At 55.8% G+C, this 26,083-nt stretch overlaps 1 protein-coding gene across 1 annotated transcript in view; it reads right to left on the minus strand.

The window, feature by feature from the left end:
* Positions 1-375: 375 nt before the first annotated feature.
* Positions 376-26,083, minus strand: part of LOC144945279 (syntaxin-1A-like) — an 86,446-nt gene continuing 60,738 nt past the window's right edge. Inside the window, 8 exon segments of the mRNA XM_078873668.1 lie at positions 376-502; positions 2,543-2,653; positions 5,466-5,603; positions 6,436-6,509; positions 10,934-11,011; positions 11,014-11,041; positions 13,614-13,687; positions 16,684-16,758. Of these exon segments, the coding sequence (XP_078729794.1) occupies positions 434-502; positions 2,543-2,653; positions 5,466-5,603; positions 6,436-6,509; positions 10,934-11,011; positions 11,014-11,041; positions 13,614-13,687; positions 16,684-16,758 (647 nt within the window). The 3' untranslated portion in view covers positions 376-433.

Consider the following 26,083-nt stretch of genomic DNA (forward strand, 5'->3'; position numbering starts at 1 on the left):
GGGATGAGTGTAGGGTGAGGAGTGGTGAGTGTAGGGGTGAGGATGAGGTGAGTGTAGGGGTGAGTGTAGGGGTGAGTGTAGGGGTGAGTGTAGGGTGAGTGTCGGGGTGAGTGTAGGGTGAGTGTCGGGGTGAGGAGTGGTGAGTGTCGGGGTGAGGAGTGGTCAGGTGTGGTGAGGACGGGGTGAGTGTAGGGGTGAGGAGCGGTGAGTGTAGGGATGAGTGTAGGGTGAGGAGTGGTGAGTGTAGGGGTGAGGATGAGGTGAGTGTAGGGGTGAGTGTAGGGATGAGTGTAGGGGTGAGTGTAGGGATGAGTGCCGGGGTGAGTGTAGGGTGAGTGTCGGGGTGAGGAGTGGTGAGTGTAGGGGTGAGGAGCGGTGAGTGTAGGGGGCGAGTGTCGGGGCGAGTGTCGGGGTGAGGACTGTAGGGACCGGGTCACGCGAAGGCGATCACGGCCCCCATCACCACGAGGGTGACGATGATCGCCCCAACTAGCAGCATCTTCTGTCGAGACCCCAACCCCAGCGAGGGGGTGGAGGAGTAGAGGGATTCGCCGTGAGGGGGTGAGGGGGTGAGGGGGTGACGTGGTGGAGGGAGAGGAGGAGGGGGGGGTAGGAACGGGGAGGGGGGGAGACGGGAATAAACAAAAACCGCATACGTGTCAGACAAATCATAAAGAAAGCAAAGGGGAAAAAAAACCCACAATGACAAAGATACCCCGTATAGCCTTAACAGACCGTTGGGGCAAGTGCCGTTAGCGAGTAGCACCTGTGAAGGTTGGCACGGCGCACGAGAGGAGTGGTGTGGCCAAACCAAACCCCACGCCCGACCGCCTTTGTCTCCCCACTGCAGATGCTCTCACAAGTAGTCACGATGGCTGAGTCGACGTAGGGGCGGCCTGTTATCAGGTCGTCAGCGGGAATTGAACTCGGGTCGCCGGGGTTCGTAGAGGGCAGCGCGCTACCCAGCACACAAAGACAAAGGCTCCCCGTATAGCCTTATCAGACGTTTAGGGGCAAGTGCTGTTAGCGCTTTAGCTGCTCCGTTGAGCTATCATATGTGGCAAAGTCCTTTTTCTAAAAATAGCTACGTAGCTCAGTGGGCCTTACCTGGTCAAGTAAAAACGGTTTAGCTTTAGTTTAGGCAGTTTTAGTTTCCACCACCCGTTCGTCCTCGGCTGTACCCGTGCATTTATTTTTGTTATATATACAAATGCGACGTGAACAGCTCAGTCAGTGCCCGCGGCAGGCACCAGGGTCGAGAGTTTCTCTCCACGCTGAGTCGTCGCTCACGGGGCAGAGGTCGCAAACGGGTTTTGATTCCTTACCCGTACCCGTACCCGGCCGCACCAGGGTCGCAATCGGGTACCCGATACCCGTACCCTACCCGATACCTGGCTACCCGTACCCGGCCGGGTATCGGGTACCCGATCGCGACCTCTGGGATGAAGCCATGTTGCAGGCGCGGGTGGGTTGATTCTAGGAACTTGAATTGTGAGAAGAGACAAGACGTTGGGAAATGAGTGACAAACGGTTACTCACCAGTGACTCACGGCCTACCCGTACCCGTACCCGGCCGCACCAGGGTCGCAAACGGCTACCCGTACCCGGCCGGGTATCGGGTAGGGTACGGGTATCGGGTACCTGATTGCGACCTCTGCTCACGGCGCAGCCGTCAGCGGCATTGATCGCTCGCTCACACCGAGGAACCTACCGACTCACAATTGCCCAAGACAACAAAGGTAAAGATCTCCCCTCCCCCGTATAGCCTTAACAGACTTAAGGAGGCAAGTGCTGTGAGCGAGTAGCACGACGGGGGATGGGGTGGCCAGCACCACGCCCGGCCGCCTTTGTCTCCCCAGCGGCGATGTTTACCACACACCGCACCAGGTACCCGTTTGAGGCTGAGTCGACCTAGGGAAGGCCCAATAATCGACAAACAATAACAAACACACACACGGGAACTAAGGGGAGGGAGGGGGGAACGGGCGGGGGGGGGGGTGAGTAGAAAGGTAGGAGGAGGAGGTGGTGGTGGTGGGGGACAATTAATGGGGGAGGAGACGGGAGAATGAGTGAGGGAGGAATTGGATTTGAGGAGAGGGGAGGGAGGAATGGGGAAGGAAATAAGAGGGAGGAGGGTGAGGGAGTGAGGAGAGGGAGGAGGGGAGAAGAGAGAGGAGAAGGAGGGATGGAGTGAGGGGAGGGATGGAGTGAGGAGAGGAGGCAGAGGGAGGGATGGAGTGAGGGTAGGGTGGGATGGAGTGAAAAGAGGAGGCAGAGGCAGGGATGGAGTGAGGAGAGGGATGGAGTGAGGGGAGGGATGATAGGGAATGAGTGGCATTGAGGGAGAGAGAAGAGGCACGAGAGGGAGGGATTGAAGCCGGCAGGGAGTGTGGGGAACCGCCTTCTATAGAGGCTATGAACCATGATGCCGCACAGAGGATGAAGAGGGAGGGGCAGAGCGAGGGGGGCGGGGCGGGTGAGAGGGTGGGGGTCGCGCAGGGGGGCGGGGCTGCTCCTCCTGGTGACTGGTCCAGGCACTCACCCGGCGTGCCTTGCTCTGGTATTTGACGGCCTTCTTGGTGTCAGACACGGCCCTCTCCACGTAGTCCACCGAGTGCTCCACGTTGTACTCTATGCGGTCAATCATCTCGCCCTGAGAGTCGGGGGTGGGGACATTGGGGAGATGTCAACAGAAGCATCGGGGAGACGTCACAAGCGCAACTCGGATGGCACTCTGGGACGCTCGGCGCTGGGTGCCGTTCCCTTAGCGAGGGCCGAATAGAACGTTCAGACGCCTTTGGAGAGCGACGCGTTGACGCCAACAGCCGCCACAGCGCTCGTCGTGCCAGGCTAGGTGCGCTTTGCAGCCGTCGCGTCAAATTGTGGAAGGCTCTCGCTGCTGGCAGGAGGAGGTCACGTGATAGAACCAGCAGGTGTCATGGGCTGTGCTGCTGCTGTGCCAGGCTAGGTGCAGGAGGAGGTCACGGGACAGACCCAGTAGGTGCCATGGGTTCACTGACTGAGATGACCGGTAGATGCACCAGCTGTACCTCCTACCTTGCCAACTTGTTGTGTTTTAGCCATCTCGGTGCTACGCTCGTTGTTGTGAGTGTTGCTCTTCTGTCTTCCATTGTTGGAGGGCGACTGCCTCCAATTGCCCAGTAGCAGCGTCCTTCACGAGCCTCCTCCACAGAGGCCGATCTTGACACCGCTGGTACCAGCCCGTGCCGCACTCATTTACCCCCTTCTATCCGGCCAAATAGAAGCTGCTTGGGCATGCGGTGGATGGGCGTGCAGGCTACATGACCCGGCCAAAAGAAACCTCGCCTGCCAGAGGATTTCACTGATGATGATCGTGATGGTGAGATGTCCAGATCTTTCAAGGATTTGTGAGTAAACCCAGGATGGATCGTAGACAGGCCAGCCTGAAAGTTTAAAACTGGCGCAGATGTCCCATGAGAGGGCATGACTGTGACCAAGACGGTAGCTTCCACACAGCGTTATGCAGCTGACGAAAAATAATTATGCCACTCGGCTGATTCAGTGAGACATCTGCTGTCAAACCGAAGGTGGGCATGGGCACACGACACAGATACTGAAACTTCTCCACTCTCTCCACAACTTTCCCATCGCTCATGTCGAGTTGAGGGGGTGGAGTATTGGATGATACAATATACGCAGGCAGATGCTCAGTTTTGGTGGCCTGATGTTAAGGCCCCACCTCTTAGTTGCACGCTCCAGGTTCAGCAGCAGAACCTCCAACTCATTCTCAGAGTAAGTAGCAACCACCAGATCATCAGCGTACGTAACATGGTTGACCAGTAGGGTGCCATCCCTTGACCACACATGGGCATTGATCAGCCACCCATTGTGTTTGTACCAGATATAAATTCCACTGGTCCAGCCATGGAAGGCTTCTCAAACTACGTGGTCGAAGATGATGTTGAATATTAAGATGATATTAAATGTTAAGATGATATTAAATGCTAAGATGACACATTCACACACACTCACACACACAGACACATTCACACACACATCACGTAGAAAGACAAATATCCACTGTATAGCCTTCGCAGACTGTTGGGGCAAGTGCTGTTAGCGAGCATCTATGAAGGTCGGCACGACGCACGAGGGGGTAGGTGGCCAGCACCTTGCCCGGCCGCCTTTGTCTCCCCAGTGGAGATTGTTACACACCTTACCAGGTCATCATTTGAGGCTGAGTCGACCTAGTCGAGGCCCAGAACGGATTCAGATAATATTGTGACTGGCGTTGGCCGTGAGCGGGAAACGACCTCTGGCTTCGTAGCACAGTGCACTGACCACTGCACTACCACTTCCCCGCAGACACACAGACACTCACACACATCGACACACTCTCAAACTGACACTCACACAACAACAACAATCGCCATTAGCCACTAAGTGGCGGTGACATCACCAAGACGCTTGTGCCGTGCCATGTGCACGTTAAGGCCACGTGAAGTGTCGAACGCCCGCTGGCAGGAGGTCACGGGACAGACCCAAGTGTGTCAACCATGTGTCAACCATGGGTTGACACACTCACACACAGACACAAGAATACACAAAGATCCCCCGTATAGCCTTAATAGACTGTAGGGGCAAGTGCTGTTAGCGAGCACCTATAAAGGCCAGAACTGTACACGAGGGGGTGGGTGGCCAGCACCACGCCCGACCGTGTTTGTCTCCCTAGTGGCAATGTTTACACACCACACCAGGTACTAATTTCAGGCTGATTCGACCTAGGGGAGGCCCAGGACCGGTTCAGATAATCGTCACTGGTGTTGGCCGTGAGCGGGAATCGAACTCGGGTCGCTAGGTTCATAGCGCAGGGCGCTAACCGCTACACTACCGCTCCCCACAAGAATACACACACACAGACAGACACACACACACACACAGACACACTAATATATACACACACACACACAGACACTCACACACAGACACAAGAATACACACACACACAGACAGACACACACAGACACACACTAATTTACACACACACACACACTAACACACACACAGACAGACACACAAACACACAGACACACTAATATATACACACACACACAGACACACACACACACAGACACACACAGACACACTAATATATACACACATACACAGACACACACACACAGATACACACACACAGACACACAAACAGACACACACAGACACACACAGGCACACAGACACACAGACACACACACACAGACACACACACACACAGACACACACAGACACACACACACACAGACACACACACACACACACAGACACACACACACACAGACACACACACACAGACACACAGACACACACAGACACACACACACACAGACAAACACACACACACACACAGACACACAGACACACAGACACACAGACACATACACACACACACACACAGACAGACACACACACACACAGACACGCACCTGACTCTCGACCAGCATGGCCATGTCGAGGAACATGTCGTGCAGCTCGCGGATGCTCGTCTCCAGCTTGATGATGTCGTTGTGCCGGGACTCGATCTCGCTCAGAGCCTGCTTGTCGATCTTGGAGTCGAGCACGATCTAGGCGGCGTGGGGGGAGGGGGGGAGTGGGGCAGGGTCAAGAGGTCAGATCGCACCTGAGAACCCCCCTCACCAACTTCTGAAGCCTCCCCCGCCCGCATCCCCTAGAACTTTCTACGCATGTCTCTGTGTGTGTCTCTATTTGCGTTTCTCTCCGACTGTGTTTCTGTGTCTCTGTATCTATGCCTGTATCTGTACGTGTGTCTGTGCGTTTGTGTGCTTCTGTGTGTCTGTGTGTCTGTATATGTGTGTCACTGTGTCTATATCTATGTGTGTTTGTATCTCTATATCTGCATCTCTGCGTGTCTGTGTCTCTGTATCTGTGTGTATCTATGTCTGTATCTGTATGAGAAAGTGTGTCTGCATCTGTGTCTATGTTTCTATGTGTGTATCTGTCTCTGTATCTATGTGTGCCCGTGTCTCTGCCTCTGCATCTCCCCGTGTTTGCGTCTCTGTATCTGCGTGTATCTATGTCTGTGTCTGTATCTGTATCTGCATGTGTGTCTGTATCTGTGTATCTGTCTCTGCATCTATGTGTGCCCGTGTCTCTGCATCTCCACGTGTTTGCGTCTCTGTATCTGCGTGTATCTATGTCTGTGTCTGTATCTGTATCTGCATGTGTGTCTGTATCTGTGTATCTGTCTCTGTATCTATGTGTGCCCGTGTCTCTGCCTCTGCATCTCCATGCGTCTGCGTCTCTGTATCCGCGTGCATCTGTGTTTATTTCCCCCCCTTTTACAGGCGCTCGCAAACCAGCACTCGGCCCCAGCAGTCTGTTGGAGGCTACATTGGGGAACCTTTTCCTCTGTCGTTGTGCGAGTCTGGCACTCACCCCGGACGTGAAGATCGCGGGGTTGCCGCTCTCCAGCATGTCCTCCAGCTCCTCGTTCGTGGTCGTCTTCCCGGCTGAACACATCAGCAGCAGCATCAGCAGCAGCAGCAGCATCATCAGCAGCGTAATCAGCATCATCATCATCACCACCATCATCATCAATCACCGGTGTTATTATCGCGTAACTTTGTCGCTTGCTCCGACGTTGGGTCAACAAATACAGACACGTAGAGACAACGTTGGGTCAACGTTGGAGCAACGTTGCTCAAACGTTCAGGCAACGTTCAGGCAACATTGCAGCGACGTTGTTCTAACGGTGGAGCAACGTTTGTCCAACGTCCAGGCAATGTTGGTCCAAGATTCATCCAATGTTGCAGCAACGTTGTTCTAACGTTCAGGCAACGTTTGTCCAACGTTCAGGCAACGTTTGTCCAACGTTTAGGCATCGCTGGCCGAACGTTGGCATGCTGACTAGGTATCCTGGGCTCTTGAGTACTCGCCCGGTTAAACAACACAAACTTGAAGCGTCAAGTCGACGTGTCACGACGACGACGCCGCCAAGAGCACGAGCAGGAACATGTTGTTTGTGGGGGTGGGTGGGGCAATTGCAGGGCTGCTTCTTCAGCTTCCACACACTTGTCATTCACACGAATTTTTCATTGTCATCATCGTCAGCATCATGCATCTCACCATCACGGCCATCATCAGCATCGTCAGCATCATACATCTCATCATCGCGACCATCATCAGCATCGTCAGCATCATACATCTCACCATCACGGCCATCATCAGCAGCATCGTACATATCACGATCACCATCAGCATCATCAGCATCGTTATCGCGAAACAACTTCCTCACGACAAACACCATCATCAGCAGCAGCAGCAGCAACAGCATCATCAGTACCATCGTCACGTGCCTCCGTGGGTCACACGTGACCCTGACAAAGACCCAGATAGTTTATTTTTTCCGCGCGGGTGGCCCTAGGGGGGGGGGGGGGGGCTGAGGTGGGAGGGGGCTGGGGGGAGGGCAGGAGGGGTGGGGAGAGGGGAGGTGGGGGGGGGCTGAGAGGTGGGAGGGGGCTGGGGGGAGGGCAGGAGGGGTGGGGAGAGGGGAGGTGGGGGGGGCTGAGAGGTGGGAGGGGGCTGGGGGGAGGGCAGGAGGGGTGGGGAGAGGGGAGGTGGGGGGGGGGGCTGAGAGGTGGGAGTATCGACGTGATGGTGAATTAAACGACTATTTTAAAACCATTTTTATTTTATTGCACCAGGTCAGGCCCACTGAGTTGTGTAGCTCTTTTTCAGAAGCGACCTGGCTGCCACAAATGACAGCTCGACGAACGTGGCTCTCTCATCACCGTGTGGACATTTATAGCAGCAAAACGCTCAAAACGCGTGACGTTCATTCCGATTGTGCGAGGGAAAACCCGGAGGAGGACGCGGATCAAAAAGAAAAAAATCCACGCGACCACGTGGAGAGAGACACCGCAAACTCCAAATATACAGCAGCAGCAGGCGTCAGGGTCGGGATCGTACCCACGACCTCCTGTATACCAGGCGAGGTAGTTAACATCTCCTAGCCAACGTGATTATTATTATGAGAGAGAGACACGCAAACTCCAAATATACAGCAGCAGCAGGCGTCAGGGTCGGGATCGTACCCACGACCTCCTGTACACCAGGCGAGGTAGTTAACATCTCCTAGCCAACGTGATTATTATTATGAGAGAGAGGCACGCAAACTCCAAATATACAGCAGCAGCAGGCGTCAGGGTCGGGATCGTACCCACGACCTCCTGTATACCAGGCGAGGTAGTTAACATCTCCTAGCCAACGTGATTATTATTATGAGAGAGAGACACGCAAACTCCAAATATACAGCAGCAGCAGGCGTCAGGGTCGGGATCGTACCCACGACCTCATGTACACCAGGCGAGGTAGTTAACATCTCGGGGAAGAGGGGGGGGGGTTGAGAGGCGAGGGTGGACGAATGGAGTGGAGGGACCATGAGTGGAAGGTGGTGGGGGGCTGAGCGTGGGGGTGGGTGGGGGATCAAAGATGAAGGAAGAGGGAGCTGAGTGAGAGGCGAAGCCATCGTGGATGAGTGGTGCGAGCGGGGGGGAGGGGCTAGTGGGTGGCTGTGCAGGAGACTGAGTGGGGGTGTGTGGGGGGGGGGGGTGTGGGGGAGGGGCTAGTGGGTGGCTGTGCAGGAGACTGAGTGGGGGTGTGTGGGGGGGGGGTGTGGGGGAGGGGCTAGTGGGTGGCTGTGCAGGAGACTGAGTGGGGGTGTGTGGGGGGGGGGTGTGGGGGAGGGGCTAGTGGGTGGCTGTGCAGGAGACTGAGTGGGGGTGTGTGGGGGGGGGTGTGGGGGAGGGGCTAGTGGGTGGCTGTGCAGGAGACTGAGTGGGGGTGTGTGGGGGGGGGGTGTGGGGGAGGGGCTAGTGGGTGGCTGTGCAGGAGACTGAGTGGGGGTGTGTGGGGGGGGGTGTGGGGGAGGGGCTAGTGGGTGGCTGTGCAGGAGACTGAGTGGGGGTGTGTGGGGGGGGGGTGTGGGGGAGGGGCTAGTGGGTGGCTGTGCAGGAGACTGAGTGGGGGTGTGTGGGGGGGGGTGTGGGGGAGGGGCTAGTGGGTGGCTGTGGAGGAGACTGAGTGGGGGTGTGTGGGGGGGGGGTGTGGGGGGGGGCTAGTGGGTGGCTGTGGAGGAGACTGAGTGGGGGTGTGTGGGGGGGGGGTGTGGGGGGGGGCTAGTGGGTGGCTGTGGAGGAGACTGAGTGGGGGTGTGTGGGGGGGGGGTGTGGGGAGGGGCTAGTGGGTGGCTGTGCAGGAGACTGAGTGGGGGTGTGTGGGGGGGGGGGGTGTGGGGGGGGGCTAGTGGGTGGCTGTGGAGGAGACTGAGTGGGGGTGTGTGGGGGGGGTGTGGGGGGGGGGCTAGTGGGTGGCTGTGGAGGAGACTGAGTGGGGGTGTGTGGGGGGGGGTGTGGGGGGGGGCTAGTGGGTGGCTGTGGAGGAGACTGAGTGGGGGTGTGTGGGGGGGGGTGTGGGGGGGGGGCTAGTGGGTGGCTGTGGAGGAGACTGAGTGGGGGTGTGTGGGGGGGGGGCTGACAGGGCCCGCGTGGCTGCTCGCTAATTAAGGCCATGCATCACGTGCACAATCACTCACGGGCCCTCGGTGCTGACGTCAGCAAGCCGGTCAGCGCGCGACCTTTTCTCGCGCGCGCGCCTCTCGCGCCCTCTCGCTCTCATCGGCACGCGCGACACGCGCGTGCCGATGAGAGCGAGAGGGCGCGAGAGGCGCGCGCGCGACCCACTCCGCTGCTGGATTACGACGGCACCCCGCACCCCCCTCTCTCCCTCCCAACGCCTCACAATGGCGGGTCGGGAGGGGGAGGGGGGTAACCGCCCTCCCCCCGCCCCCCCCCCCCGCGTAGCAGTGAAAATTCATTGCGTTTTAAAATGTATTGCTATCACTTTAGGGGGGGGGGGGGCATTTTTTTTTTTTAAGCTTTAAATTTCGAGACACTCCCAAACCCCTACCTTCCACGCTATGTGTTAGCCATGGGGGGGGGGGGGGGGGAGTTGACCATACTTCACCACGCTGGTCATTGCAGGTTGGTAAATAGAGCAGGGGGGGGGGGCAGAAAGTGTGGGGGGATGTGTGGGGGGTGCACGAATATCTGAACCGGTTCTGGGCCTCCCCCAGGTCGACTCGGCCTTAAGTGAGTCCTGTATCTGGTGCGGCGTGCGCACACGTGCAAAAGCAGTTCAACATCGGCACTGGGGAGACAAAGGCGGCCGGGCGTCGTGGTTTCTGGCCACACCGTCCCCCGTCGTGTGCCGTGGTGGCCTTCATTCGGTGCGCCAGTCGCGAACGGCACTTGCCCCAACAAGGGTCCGTTGAAGGCTACCTGGGGGGATCTTTGTCTTTGCATTGTCTGCGAGTTAATTTGACCTTGGCCGACCTCCACCCCTGAGCGAGCCACTCGGGGGTGACGAGAGGACGCCACTCACGCGGGACACGTGGGAGGGGGGGAGGGGGGGAGGGGGGGAGGGGCGGGGCGTTCAAGAGTTGGGGAGGCCGACGCTGAAACCGTAAAGTATTAAATAAAGTGTGCATTGATCCACGGCTGGATGGTGCGAGGGAGGGAGGGAAACCGGGGAGTGATGTTGGAGCGAGCGATGTTGGAGCGAGTGATGGAGTGAGTGAGTGAAGGAGGCATCCGGTGATGGAGAGGACAAATGGAGAACGGCGTGAAGGAGGGAATGAAGGAGTGAGTGAAGGAGTGAGTGAAGGAGTGAGTGAAGGAGTGAGTGACAAAGCAGCGAGTGAATGACAAAGGAGGGAGCGAAGGTGGGGAAGGCAGCAGTGATGGAGGGAGGCGAACGAGTGATTGAATGACGGAGGCAGTGACGAAGAGGGTGCGGAGGGGCGTTCACGTGGTGGGAGGCATTCATCCAGCAGTGGACTGATCATGGAGCGTGTGCGCGCGCAGAGTTCTCGTACTGATCTCGAGCTGCCTTTGGATGCGCCCCTTGCACCGCTCGCGGTAGTCGGACTGCGTCGAGTTGTACTCCGTCATCACTCCACGAACTTGCGCGACAGCGTTGAATGCTACGCGGGGGGAGGGTGGGGGCGAGGGGGGGGGGGGTCAGTCGTGAACTCAGCAAGTAGAGAAGCGGAGGGGGCAGGCGGGGAGCCGGACGGGACGGACAGACGGAGAGATCGGGACGATAGCAGCACGGGGACAGGCAGATGTGTTGACGCTTTTGGCCGGATGAACGCGACGAACAGACGGAAAATTTCGATTTTAAGCTTTCTTGGCTGCGGGGATTCATCTTCTTGGTTCTTTCGGTAAAGTCACGTAGAATGGAAATAACAAAATAACAAAATAAAACATAAGAAAATAATTCTCACGACGTTTCGGCCACAACTCCAAGTAGCCGTCCTCAGGTGAAGACCAGGTCTGTCGGGGAGACGCCGTCTATTTCCATTCTACGTGACTTTACTGAAAGAACCAAGAAGAGACGGAAAATTGCTATCGACAACAAAATTGCCATCGACCGAGTTGCTGCCAACAATATTGCTTTGAACAACATCGCTATCAACAAAATAGCTTTTAATGCCAAAATTGCGATCAACGATATTGCTATCAACAATATTGATATCAACAAAATTGCAATCAACAAAATTGTTATCAACAACATTGCTATCCAAAAAAATTGCCATCAACGAAACTGCTGTCAGCCAAACCGCTATCAATAATATTGCTATCAATAAAACTGCTCTCAATGACATCGCTATCAACAAAATTGCTATCGACAAAGCTGATATCAACAAAACTGCTCTCATCAACTAATGAAGTCCGCGTCGCACGGGAGATCTGTGAGCCTTGCTGCGTATGCCCATTTCCCCCGTACCCCCCCATCCTCGCCCCTTCACCCCCCCAGACCCCCTTAAAGGGTCAGTAGCTTCAGGGCGGGGTTCCCCTTTGTAGTTGCGCTGTTTGCCGTGGGACCTGCGCGGACGAGATAAGGGAACTCGCCAATAGCGCGCGGTCGACATCACTCCCACGGTATTAACGACTGCCCCACCCCCACCCATCCATCTCCACGCTGCCCCCATCCCACCCACCCACAGAGACAAAGATCCCCCGTGTAGCGTTGCCCAGGCCGTAGGGGCAAGTGCTGTTAGCGAGCCCGATGATTGGTTAAGAACGTGGCTTTAACTGCGACAGTTACGCCACGTAATTATATATTCCGTATGTTTGTTTGTTTCTAAAATGTGTGTTGTGTGTGTGCAGCGGTAGTGTAGTGGGTAGCGCGCTGCGCTACGAACCCGGCCGCCCGATTCCCCGCTCACGGCCAACACCGGTGACAAATGATCTGAACCGGTCCTGGGCCTCCCCTAGGTCGACTCAGCCTCAAATGGGTATCTGGTGCGGTGCGTAAAAACATCGCCACTGGGGATAACGAAGGCGGTCGGGCGTGGTGCTGGCCACCCACCCCCTCGTGTGCCATGCCGGCCTTCTCTAGGTGCTCGCTAATAGAACTCGCCCCAACGGTCTGGGATCTTTGTATCGACGACGCATCTCTTGCGCGTGTCTTTGTCTCTAATGCGTGTCCATGTGGCTATCAACGAGGTCGAGAATGAAGACATCGACACAAATCTCCTCCTTGCCCGTTCCTCCCCACATCATCGATAACAAATATTCAGTGTGGGTCACCGGGGCGTGCAAGGGGGGGGGGGGGGCGGGGAGATAGGGTGGGGGCAGGGGGGGGGTAGGGGGGGTGGGGGCAGTGGGGGCAAAGGGGGCACGTGAGGGGTCTGGGGGGTAGCGAGGTATCGGGGGTTCGGACATCAGGGGATTCGTGGGGCATAGAGTGGGGATAGTGGCGGAGTAATGGGGGGCGGGGGGGGGGGATTGGGATTTTGGGGGGGGGCAGTGGGAGATAGGGGGTGGTCTGTAGGCGATGGAGTGGGGGGCAGCGAGGGATAGGGTGGGGGGCTAATGATGTCGCCATTCCTACCAACACTTTCAGTCACTGCCACGACCACAAATGGCACTCGCAAACATTTGCTCCCGCTCCTTGTGCGATGCTACAACGGATACCCCTCCCCCCGCCCCTCCCCCCATCCCCCCGCCGCCCCTCCCCCCATCCCCCCGCCCCTCCCCCCATCCCCCCGCCGCCCCTCCCCCCATCCCCCCGCCGCCGCTCCCCCCATCCCCCCGCCGCCGCTCCCCCCATCCCCCCGCCGCCCCTCCCCCCATCCCCCCGCCGCCGCTCCCCCCATCCCCCCGCCCCTCCCCCCATCCCCCCGCCCCTCCCCCCATCTCCCCGCCGCCCCCTCCCCCCATCCCCCCGCCGCCGCTCCCCCCATCCCCCCGCCCCTCCCCCCATCCCCCCGCCCCTCCCCCCATCCCCCCGCCGCCCCTCCCCCCATCCCCCCGCCGCCGCTCCCCCCATCCCCCCGCCCCTCCCCCCATCCCCCCGCCCCTCCCCCCACATCCCCGCGCCGCCGCTCCCCCCATCCCCCCGCCCCTCCCCCCATCCCCCCGCCCCTCCCCCCATCCCCCCGCCCCTCCCCCCATCCCTCCACCCCCTCCTCCCCCCCATCCCCCCGCCGCCCCTCCCCCCATCCCCCCGCCCCCTCCCCCCATCCCCCGCCGCCCCTCCCCCCGCACCTGCGTCTTGCGTATCCTCAGGTCGGCCGAGGAGCGATTCTCTGTCTCCTCCTTCTCGATGTCTTGCTCGATGGCTGTGGGAGAGCAGCGGTTAGACAGGGTGGTGAGTGTGTGTGTGGTGAGTGTGTGTGTGGTTGTGTGTGTGTGGTGAGTGTGTGTGTGGTGAGTGTGTGTGTGGTGAGTGTGTGTGTGGTGAGTGTGTGTGTGGTGAGTGTGTGTGTGTGTGGTGAGTGTGTGTGTGGTGAGTGTGTGTGTGGTGAGTGTGTGTGTGGTGAGTGTGTGTGTGGTTAGTGTGTGTGTGTGGTTAGTGTGGGTGTGGTGAGAGTGTGTGTGATGAGTGTGTGTGTGTGGTGGTGTGTGTGTGTGGTGAGTGTGTGTGTGGTGAGTGTGTGTGTGTGGTGAGTGTGTGTGTGTGGTGAGTGTGTGTGTGTGGTGAGTGTGTGTGGTGAGTGTGTGTGTGTGTGGTGAGTGTGTGTGTGGTGAGTGTGTGTGTGTGTGGTGAGTGTGTGTGGTGAGTGTGTGTGGTGAGTGTGTGTGGTGAGTGTGTGTGTGTGGTGAGTGTGTGTGTGGTTGAGTGTGTGTGTGTGTGTGTGGTGTGGTTAGTGTGTGTGTGGTGAGTGTGTGTGTGTGGTGAGTGTGTGTGTGGTGAGTGTGTGTGTGGTGAGTGTGTGTGGTGTGAGTGTGTGTGGTGAGTGTGTGTGTGTGGTGAGTGTGTGTGTGGTTAGTGTGTGTGTGGTTAGTGTGTGTGTGTGTGTGGTGAGTGTGTGTGTGGTGAGTGAGTGTGTGTGTGTGGTGAGTGTGTGTGTGTGGTGAGTGTGTGTGTGGTGAGTGGTGTGTGTGGTGAGGGTGTGTGGTGAGGGTGTGTGTGTGGTGTGTGTGTGTGGTTAGTGTGTGTGTGGTGAGTGTGTGTGTGTGGTGAGTGTGTGTGTGGTGAGTGTGTGTGTGGTGAGTGTGTGTGTGGTTAGTGTGTGTGTGGTGTGTGTGTGGTGAGTGTGTGTGTGGTGAGTGTGTGTGTGGTGAGTGTGTGTGTGGTGAGTTTGTGTGTGGTGAGGTGTGTGTGGTGAGGGTGTGTGGTGAGGGTGTGTGTGTGGTGTGTGTGTGGTTAGTGTGTGTGTGGTGGAGTTTGTGTGTGTGTGGTGAGTGTGTGTGTGGTGAGTGTGTGTGTGGTTAGTGTGGTGTGTGGTTAGTGTGTGTGTGGTGGTGTGTGTGTGTGTGTGGTGAGTGTGTGTGTGGTGAGTGTGTGTGTGGTGAGTGTGTGTGTGGTGGTGTGTGTGTGGTTAGTGTGGGTGTGGTGAGTGTGTGTGTGATGAGTGTGTGTGTGGTTAGTGTGTGTGTGTGGTTTGTGTGTGTGTGTGTGGTTAGTGTGTGTGTGGTGAGTGTGTGTGTGGTGAGTGTGTGTGTGGTGAGTGTGTGTGTGTGGGGAGGGTGTGGTGGTGAGGGTGTGTGTGTGGTGTGTGTGTGTGTGTGGTTAGTGTGTGTGTGGTGAGTGTGTGTGTGTGGTGAGTGTTGTGTGTGTGGTGAGGTGTGTGTGGTTAGTGTGTGTGTGGTTAGTGTGTGTGTGGTGAGTGTGTGGTGTGTGTGGTGAGTGTGTGTGTGGTGAGTGTGTGTGTGGTGGTGTGTGTGTGGTGAGTGTGTGTGTGGTTAGTGTGGGTGTGGTGAGTGTGTGTGTGATGAGTGTGTGTGTGGTTAGTGTGTGTGTGTGGTTAGTGTGTGTGTGTGGTTAGTGTGTGTGTGGTGAGTGTGTGTGTGGTGAGTGTGTGTGGTGAGGGTGTGTGTGTGGTGTGTGTGTGTGTGTGGTTAGTGTGTGTGTGGTGAGTGTGTGTGTGTGTGGTGAGTGTGTGTGTGGTGAGTGTGTGTGTGGTGAGTGTGTGTGTGGTGAGGGTGTGTGTGGTGAGTGTGTGTGTGGTTAGTGTGTGTGTGGTGAGTGAGTGTGTGTGTGAGTGTGTGTGTGTGGTGGTGAGTGTGTGGTGAGTGTGTGTGTGGTTAGTGTGTGTGTGTGGTGAGGTCTTGTGTGTCGTGTGGTTAGTGTGGAGTGTGGTGAGTGTGTGTGTGATGAGTGTGTGTGTGTGGTGTGTGTGTGTGTGTGGTGAGTGTGCTGTGTGGTGAGTGTGTGTGTGTGGTGAGTGTGTGTGGTGAGTGTGTGTGTGGTTAGGTGTGTGTGTGTGGTGAGTCTGGTGTGTGTGTGTGGTGAGTATGTGTGTGTGAGTGAGTGGTTAGTGTGGGTGTGGTGAGAGTGTGTGTGATGAGTGTGTGTTGTGTGGTGTGTGTGTGTGTGTGAGTGTGTGTGTGGTGTGTAGTGTGTGTGTGTGGTGAGTGTGTGTGGTGAGTGTGTGTGTGTATGGTAGAGTGTAGTGTGTGGTGTGAGTGTGTGTGTGTGTGTGTGGTGATGTGTGTGTGCGTGAGTGTGTGTGGTGAGTGTGTGTGGTGAGTGTGTGTGTGTGGTGAGTGAGTGTCGTGTAGTTAGTGTGTGTGTGGTTAGTGTGTGTGTGGTGAGTGTGTGTGTGTGGTGAGTGTGTGTGTGGTGAGTGTGTGTGTGGTGAGTGTGTTGTGGTGAGTGTGTGTGGTGAGTGTGTGTGTGTGGTGAGTGTGTGTGTGGTTAGTGTGTGTGTGGTTAGTGTGTGTGTGTGTGTGGTGAGTGTGTGTGGTGTATGTGTGTGTGTGTGGTGAGTGTGTGTGGTTAGTGAGTGTGGTTAGTGAGTGTCATTAGCGTGTGTGTATGTTACGAGAGGCTTAGACAGAGCGAGAAACACCCAGACCCTGGACTCGAACTCAAGCTCGCAACGAAACTGACTCCGACACGGCGTGAACACGACAAAACCAAACCAACACGCAGAGACACATTTGTTTACGAATTAGGTTTTAAAAACAACAACCCTCTCCCCGCAAATATTTCAAGAGCCACAATGCACCGTCGTGGTGACCACGTGACGGCGGTGAGCCCCTTCACAAGGAACGTGACGGAAGACGGCCCTTCAAGAGCCGCGTGTGGCCTCAGGTTACCCCCAGCCCCCCCCCCCCGCCCCGCCCCCCGTCCCTGGTCACGGCCATCACGAACCACGACGACACGAACCTTTTAATTTGGAGCGCACGCGGTTGGCTGTCTTCTTGATGTCTGCCATCAGGTCTTCCAGTTCTTGCTTGGTCTCTGTGCAAAACGGCAGCAGTGCAGCAAAGTCGGTGAGTGGACCTTCCCACGCTTGTGCGGGGGTTCGTTTGACCATACTTCACCACGCTTGTTTGGTGCACGCTGCTGCTGTTTCTTTATTTGATTAGTGGGGGTTTTTATTTTAAAACATTTTTTGTCCTTTTGGTGACATCCAGATCACTCCTGCGAATGAGACTTCTCTGTTCCGGTCTCGTGAGTTACTCGCCTGGCTAAGCGAAGTCAAATTGGACACTCACCCACTCACTCATGTGACTCACTCACCCACTCATTAGCTGACTCACCCACTCACTCACCCACTCACTCACCCACTCACTCACCCACTCACTCACCCACCCACTCACTCACCCACTCTTGCGAATGAGACTTCTCTGACCCGGTCTCTTGAGTTACCTGGCTATGTGAAGTCAAATTGGACACTCACCCACCCACTCACTCATGTGACTCACTCACCCACTCATTAGTTGACTCACCCCCCACTCACCCACCCACCCACGCACTCACTCACCCACTCACTCATCCACTCACTCACCCACCCACTCACCCACCCACCCACTCACCCACCCCACTCACTCACCCACTCACCCACTCACTCACCCACTCACTCACCCACTCACTCACCCACTCACTCACTCACCCACCCACCCACTCACTCACCCACTCACCCACTCACTCACCCACCCACTCACCCACTCACTCACCCCCCACTCACCCACCCACTCACGCACTCACTCACCCACTCACTCATCCACTCACTCACCCACCCACTCACCCACCCACTCACGCACTCACTCACCCACTCACTCATCCACTCACTCACCCACCCACTCACCCACCCACTCACCCACCCACTCACCCCCCACTCACCCACCCACTCACGCACTCACTCACCCACTCACTCATCCACTCACTCACCCACCCACTCACCCACCCACTCACGCACTCACTCACCCACTCACTCATCCACTCACTCACCCACCCACTCACCCACCCACTCACCCACCCACTCACTCACCCACTCACCCACCCACTCACCCACCCACTCACCCACTCACTCACCCACTCACCCACTCACTCACCCACTCACTCACCCACTCACTCACCCACCCACTCTTGCGAATGAGATTTCTCCATCCCGGTCTCTTGAGTTCTCAACTGGTTCAACAAAATCAACTTGAACCTCGAACGCGGGCGGGGCTTCAGCACAGGCGTGAACGCATACGAGTACAGTACCGTACAACACATGACCATTCCCTGCTTTGATGGGCATTGAGGAACTGGTGCTCATCTCCCATTGACAGCCCTGAGACGGCGGTGGAAATTCCACATTACTATGGCGGGGGCGAGTCTTCCCGTAAGGACAACCCGCACAACACAAAGCGGCACTCGTTTCGTCGACCTCCTCCCACAGTCACGATGGCCTGAGTCGACAACACCCCCGCCATCCACCCCAAGCAGGATGTGTTATTAAGAAGGGTCAAGGCTCGAAACGTCGTCTGATGTATATTGCATTATTTCAACGCCACACCGCGTTACTGACGCACGCCTACAGATGTTTTGGTTTCGTTGCGTTAATTAATTTCCTCGATGTGGTCCTGGGTTTTTGGCGATCATCGGCAAGGCAATCAAACAAACCCCGCAGCTGGACAGAGCCACAGCGGGGCAGGTGAAAGGCGAGGACACGATGGGAAGTCCGAGCTCAACGATGATGTTAGTCACCAGGTAACGCAGCAAGTAAAACCCCACTGAGCCTGGAGCTCTTGTACAGAGGCGACCTGGTCACACGCGATGATGATGATGATGATAGCTGCTCATCATCACGGTGGCTGAGATCATCATCATCACCATTATAATCATCACCATCGTCATCACGTGGGGATTTATATCAGCAGCCAAATGATCCTAAATGTGTTGTTGTTTCTTGAGGTGGGGGTTGGAGGGGGGGGGAAACCCGGAGGAGGAACCCGGAGAACAATTCACGCCACCACCACCACGGGGAGGGAGGGAGAGAGTACACGCGGAACTCCAAATATACAACAAACAGGCATCGCCTGGGTCCAGGATCGAACCCACGAAAACCTCCTGCGTATCAGGCGAGTTTGAGACGTACCGCATCTCAAAGCATCGGCCTAAATTCGCGCGAGCAAGGGACCAATTTTGGAATTGTCTCCCATCACCACCAGCACCATCATCACCACCATAAAAAAATACAACGATCCCCCGTGTAGCCTGGAGCAGGCTGTTTGGGCAAGTGCTGTTAGCGAGCACATATGAAGGCCGGCACGGCACACAAGGGGGTGGGTGGCCAGCAGCACGCCCGATCGCCTTTGTCTCCCCAGTCGCGATGTTTACACACCGCACCAGGTACTCATTTGAGGCTGAGTCGACCTAGGGGAGGCCCAGGACCGGTTCAGATAATCGTCACTGGTGTTAGCCGTGAGCGGAAATCGAACTCGGGTCGCCGGGTTTGTGGCGCAGCGCGCTAACCGCTACACCACCACTCCCCACCACCACCACCACCAACAATCACCAGCATCACTACCACTACCATCATAACCATAACCGCCAACATCACCACCACCATCATCTCCACCATTATCACCACCACCACCATCATCATCACCACCACCATCATCATAACCATAACCGCCAACATCACCTCCACCATCATCACCACCACCAGCATCACCACCATCATCTCCACCATTATCACCACCACCACCATCATCACCACCACCATAACTACCACCACCATCACCACCACCATCATTACCACCACCTCCATCACCACCACCATCACCACCTCCATCACCACCACCCTCCATCACCACCACCACCACCATCATCATCACCACCACCACCACCATCATCATCATCACCACCACCACCACCATCACCACCACCACCACCATCATCATCACCACCACCACCATCATCATCACCACCATCATCACCACCACCACCATCATCTCCACCACCACCACCACCACCATCATCACCACCACCACCATCACCACCACCACCATCACCACCACCATCACCACCACCATCATCACCATCACCACCATCACCACCACCATCACCACCACCACCACCACCACCATCATCACCACCACCTCCATCACCACCACCACCACCATCATCATCACCACCACCACCACCATCATCATCATCACCACCACCACCATCACCACCACCACCACCATCATCATCACCACCACCACCATCATCATCACCACCATCATCACCACCACCACCATCATCTCCACCACCACCACCATCATCACCACCACCACCACCATCACCACCACCACCATCACCACCACCATCACCACCACCATCATCACCATCACCACCATCACCACCACCATCACCACCACCACCACCATCATCACCATCACCACCATCACCACCATCAACACCATCGTCTCATCGACTTCCTGCTCCGCCTAATCCCCCAAAACTCTCGTAACGCAAAAATTCTCGCTCGTTTTAAATAATAAAAAAACAAGCAGCGTCCGACGACCCCTCTCTTGTGACAACGTTGACGACGATGATTGTCCCCCCCCCCCGCGGCGTGCTCCAGCAAATTGTTTTGTAGACCCCTAAACCCCTCCCGCCACCACTACCACCACTACCACCACATCCACCACCCCCCAAGGATGTTTGCCTCGCCCCACACGCAGAGTTAATCACGGGCTCCCTCTCTCTCCTCTCTCTCTCCTCTCTCTCTCCCCGGAGCCGCTATAGACTTGGTGTCTTCATCAAATCCACATTCCTCTGCCGACTGTCCGCACTGCGCTAATTTCTGCCGAGGAAATTGGAAATCGCCATCTCCCCTACCCCCCGAGGCGCGCCTCTCGTCCCGCGGGCACGGGGAGGCGAGGTGGGCTCGCGGGTGTGAGTGGGTATATGAAGGGGGTATAAGGAGGGGGTGGGGGGGGGTTATATATGGCCCATTCGACTCCACGCGACTCGATCTCCGGGCGCGGCAGCTGACGTCGTAGACGTTGATAATTGTTTTTTTAACCTTTCTATCTGGCAACAAAACTGACACATTTTTTTTTTTTACAAGAAGTCATGTTTGCATTGACCAGAATACCTGCAGCCATAATGCAAACAACAAAAAACAACTCTGATAATGTATGCACTGTCCTTGAAGTTGATTGGTCCACACCCGAGACAGCTATCCTTAGAGCCTAGTCTCACATGGGTTGGACCAGATGACGCCAAAAGGCGCACAACTCAAAGACAACGCACCATCAGAGTATGAGAGCTCGGGGTAAGCATTTACACCATTGGAACCTCATTTGCCAGTTAAAAAAATATGCTAATTGTTTTTTTTACCCTTCTATCTGGCAACAAAACTGACACCTTTTTTACGAGGAGTCATGTTTGCATAGACCACAATACCTGCGGTCGTAATGTCCCACCTGGCACGCGACAGGCGACGCCGATTCCATTCCACTCCATCTCCCGTCGTTGCCGTTTGAGTACCGGTGCAAGTGCATTCCTAACCACCACCACCAGCACCACCCCCCCCCCCCCCAGCGCACCACGTCACGCTGCCTTTGTCTCCCCACCGCTGGTGTTTACGACGCTGCTACCCGGCAACTGATTTTAGGCCAAGTCGACGTAGGCGAGGTCCGGGTCCCGTTCGGATACTCGTCACCGACGCGGGTCGAACTCGCGCCGTCGCGGCCACCGCTCTTCACGAACACACATTGCACGAGGCAAAGATCCCCCGTATAGCCTCAACAGACTGTTGGGGCAAGTGCTGTTAGCGGCGAGGACCTGTGAAGGTGCGCACGGCACACGAGAGGGGGTTGGCGGCAAGCACCACGCCCGGCCGCCTTTGTCTCCCCAGTGGCGATGTATATACACGCCTGCACCACGTACTCATTTGAGGCCGAGTCGACCTAGGGGATGCCCAAGACCGGTTAAAATAATCGTCACCGCTGGTGGTGCTGGCCGTGGGCGGGAATCCAACTCGGGTCTCTGCGTAGCGCAGCGCGCTGACCGCTGCACCACCGCTCTCCCGCACGTTACACAACAACAACAACAACACTAAAGTGGCGGTGACGTCACCGCGGCGCTTGTGCCATGCTAGGTGCACGTTGAAGGGCACGTCAAGTGTCGAAGGCTCGCTGCTTGCGATAGGGGCACGGAACAGACCCAGGTGCCATGGGTTGACTGAGATGACTCGCAGATGCACCACCCAACACGTTACACACTCACTCACACACACTCACACACTCACTCGCACACACTCACACACACTCACACACACTCACACACTCACTCGCACACACTCACACACACTCACACACACTCACACACTCACTCGCACACACTCACACACACTCACACACACTCACACACTCACTCGCACACACTCACACACACTCACACACACTCACACACTCACTCGCACACACTCACACACACTCACACACACTCACACACACTCACACACTCACTCGCACACACTCACACACACTCACACACACTCACACACTCACTCGCACACACTCACACACACTCACACACACTCACACACTCACTCGCACACACTCACACACACTCACACACACTCACACACTCACTCGCACACACTCACACACACTCACACACTCACTCAGAGCCTTCACAGACTGTTGGGGCAAGTGCTGTTAGCGAGCACCTATGAAGGCCGGCACGGCACACGAGGGGGTGGGTGGTCAGCACCATGCCCGGCCGCCTTTGTCTCCCCAGTGGCGATTTTAACACACTGCAGCGCACTAACAGCTACACTACCGCAACACATTACACACTCACTCACACACACTCACACACACTCGCACACACTCACTCGCACACACTCACTCACACACTCACGCACACACTCACTCACACTCACTCGCACACACTCACTCACACACACTCACTCGCACACTCACGCACACACTCACTCACACTCACTCGCACACACTTACTCACACACACTCACTCGCACACACTCACTCACACACACTCACACACTCACTCGCACACACTCACTCGCACACACTCACTCACACACACTCACACACTCACACACACTCACTCGCACACACTCGCACACACTCACTCACACTCACTCGCACACACTCACTCGCACACACTCACACACTCACACACACTCACTCGCACACACTCACTCGCACACACTCACACACTCACACACACTCACTCGCACACACTCACTCACACTCACTCGCACACACTCACTCGCACACACTCACTCACACACACTCACACACCTCACACACACTCACTCGCACACACTCACACACACTCACACACTCACTCGCACACACTCACTCGCACACACTCACTCACACACTCACACACTCACTCGCACACACTCACACACACTCACTCGCACACTCGCACACACTCACTCACACACACTCACACACTCACTCGCACACGCACACTCACTTACTCACTCACTCACACACTCACTCTCACACACTCACTCGCACACTCGCACACTCACTTACTCACTCACTCACACACTCACTCACACTCACACACTCGAGCACACACTCACTCACACTCACTTGCACGCACACTCGCACGCACACTCCCACACTCACTCGCAGGCAAACTCCCACACTCACTCACTCGCACACTCACTCGCACGCACACTCGCACACTCACTCGCACGCACACTCCCACACTCACTCGCAGGCAAACTCCCACACTCACTCACTCGCACACACACTCACTCATACTCACACACTCGAACACTCGCTCGAAAACTCACTCACACACACACTCACTCACTCGCACACTCACTCACCCACTCAGACACGGGAGGGATTACTAATGAACGGGCACGCGATTAGGTCTGTGCGCTGGCGCTGTGATCACAACTCGAGGAGCGGACTGCATCCACGGGGATTTGGTACAGGGGGTCTCTCAACAGCGGCAACGCGAGCACTGCCACCAATGAGCTCTGCTACGTTGAAGGGCAATTGCCTGGAACGTCGCCTATTATTTATTTGTTCCTCCCTGGGGCATTGATGTTGACGAATGTGTCGAGTTTTTTTCTAATTGTCACTAGCAATATCATCATCATCAGCAGCAGAATTATGAGCAGCAGCAGCATCATCAACAGTGGTAGAGGCATTATGACCATTGTCATCATCAGCAGCAGCATGATCAGCAATAGCATCATCAACAGTAATAGAGGCATTATGACCATCATCAGCAGCAGCAGCATGATCAGCAGTAGCATCATCAACAGTGGTAGAGGCATTATGACCATCATCATCATCAGCAGCAGCATGATCAGCAATATCATCATCAACAGTAATAGAGGCATTATGACCATCATCATCATCAGCAGCAGCATGATCAGCAATATCATCATCAACAGTGGTAGATGAATTATGACCATCATCAGCAGCAGCAGCAGCATGATCAGCAGTAGCATCATCAACAGTAATAGAGGCATTATGACCATCATCATCATCAGCAGCAGCATGATCAGCAGTAGCATCATCAACAGTAATAGAGGCATTATGACCATCATCATCAGCAGCAGCATGATCAGCAGTAGCATCATCAACAGTGGTAGAGGCATTATGACCATCATCAGCAGCAGCAGCATGATCAGCAGTAGCATCATCAACAGTGGTAGAGGCATTATGACCATCATCAGCAGCAGCAGCATGATCAGCAGTAGCAACAGGAGCAGCAGACAATCCAGTGTGTGATTACAGCCGCATGGATTCAAGACAAGCAAGCTGATTTGGTGCACGAAAGCTTGGCTCTGTTGCCGATGAGACACTACGAATCGAAACCGGCCCAGAGATTTGCTCGTCTAGACTCACTGCTGTCGAGACCATATGCACTCCCAGAAGGCCGTGCGGTGGCTGATTGGATGTGTACGAATACTTTGGTCGTTCGTGTGATTTGAGTTCGATTTCAAGGCGTAGATGTTTTAGTCAGTCTACTAGATTTTACAAAAGGATAAACATTGCTTGCTCCCTGGCTCCCACTCTCCCTCCCTCACCTCTCTCCCTCCTTCCTTCACCTCTCTCCGACTCTCCCACTAGTCCTTCCTTCCCCACCTCCCTCCCTCCGACTATCTCACCGTCTCTCCCACTCTCTCACTATACCACTCTCCCTCACCTCTCTCCCACTCTCCCATCCTCTCTCTCTCCCTCACCTCTCTCCCACCATCTCTATAAATTCCCAGCTCCGTTGCTCTCGTTAATGACCCCGCCGGTCGGGGAGACGTCTCTCTCTCTCTCCCCAATCTCCCCCCATTCTCCCCCCCCCCACTCTCCCCCCCACTATCCCCCCCCACTCTCCCCCCCCCCCACTCTCCCCCCCCACTCTCCCCCGCCACTCTCCCCCCACTCTCCCCCCCACTCTCCCCCCCACTCTCCCCCCCCACTCTCCCCCCCACTCTCCCCCCCACTCTCCCTATCACCGTTTGTGCTGGGCGCAGCAAATCGGGCGGAATTGATTTTTGACGCACAAAAACCCTAAATCAATGTCCACGATGTAAGAATAAATCTCCACCCTCTTCCGCGGCGATTCGATTAATTTGCCGTAATTAGATTTCATAATTATAATAACAAACAAAACCTCAAGACATGCGTCGATAACACTGTGGCCTTAAAAATTGATATAATAGGCGACGTTTCGGTCAATGGCCCTTCGTCAGAGCACACGAAGAGGCCAGCGCGTACACCGTCATCATTATCAGCCATTGTCTATCCACTGTTCCATCAAGTCCCCAGTACCTTTTGTCACGTGTTCGTCCGCACTCCTGCACCTGGGGCCTGCTACCATCGCTCCTCCATTCCCGTGATGGTCTTCAACTTAGCCGCGTCTCCCTCCTTTGACTGCGATTCCATCGCGAGTCTCGTCCGTCGGGCCGAGATTCCATCTTACAACTAAAATTTTTTTTTTTTTTCAAAATACAATTTTACGAGGTAAGGCCCAATGAGCTACACAGCTATTTCTCCAGAAGCGACCAGACGATCGCAAACGAGAGCTCAAACGAAGTGGCCCATCACGTGGACATTTATAGCAGCCAAATACCCTGAACGCGTGTTGATGCTAGATGTGGAGGGAAAAACCGGAGGATCCGGAGAAAAATCCACACGACCACCGGGGATAGAGAGAGACATGGAAACTCCAAATATACAGCAGGCGTCAGGGTCGGGATAGAACCCACGACCTCCTGTATACCAGGCGAGGTAGTTAACATCTCCTAGCCACCGTGATGATGATGACAGTGAGACACGCAAACTCCAAATATACA

Source organism: Lampetra fluviatilis, chromosome 37 (genome assembly GCF_964198595.1).
Source record: "Lampetra fluviatilis chromosome 37, kcLamFluv1.1, whole genome shotgun sequence".
Lineage (NCBI taxonomy): Eukaryota > Metazoa > Chordata > Hyperoartia > Petromyzontiformes > Petromyzontidae > Lampetra > Lampetra fluviatilis.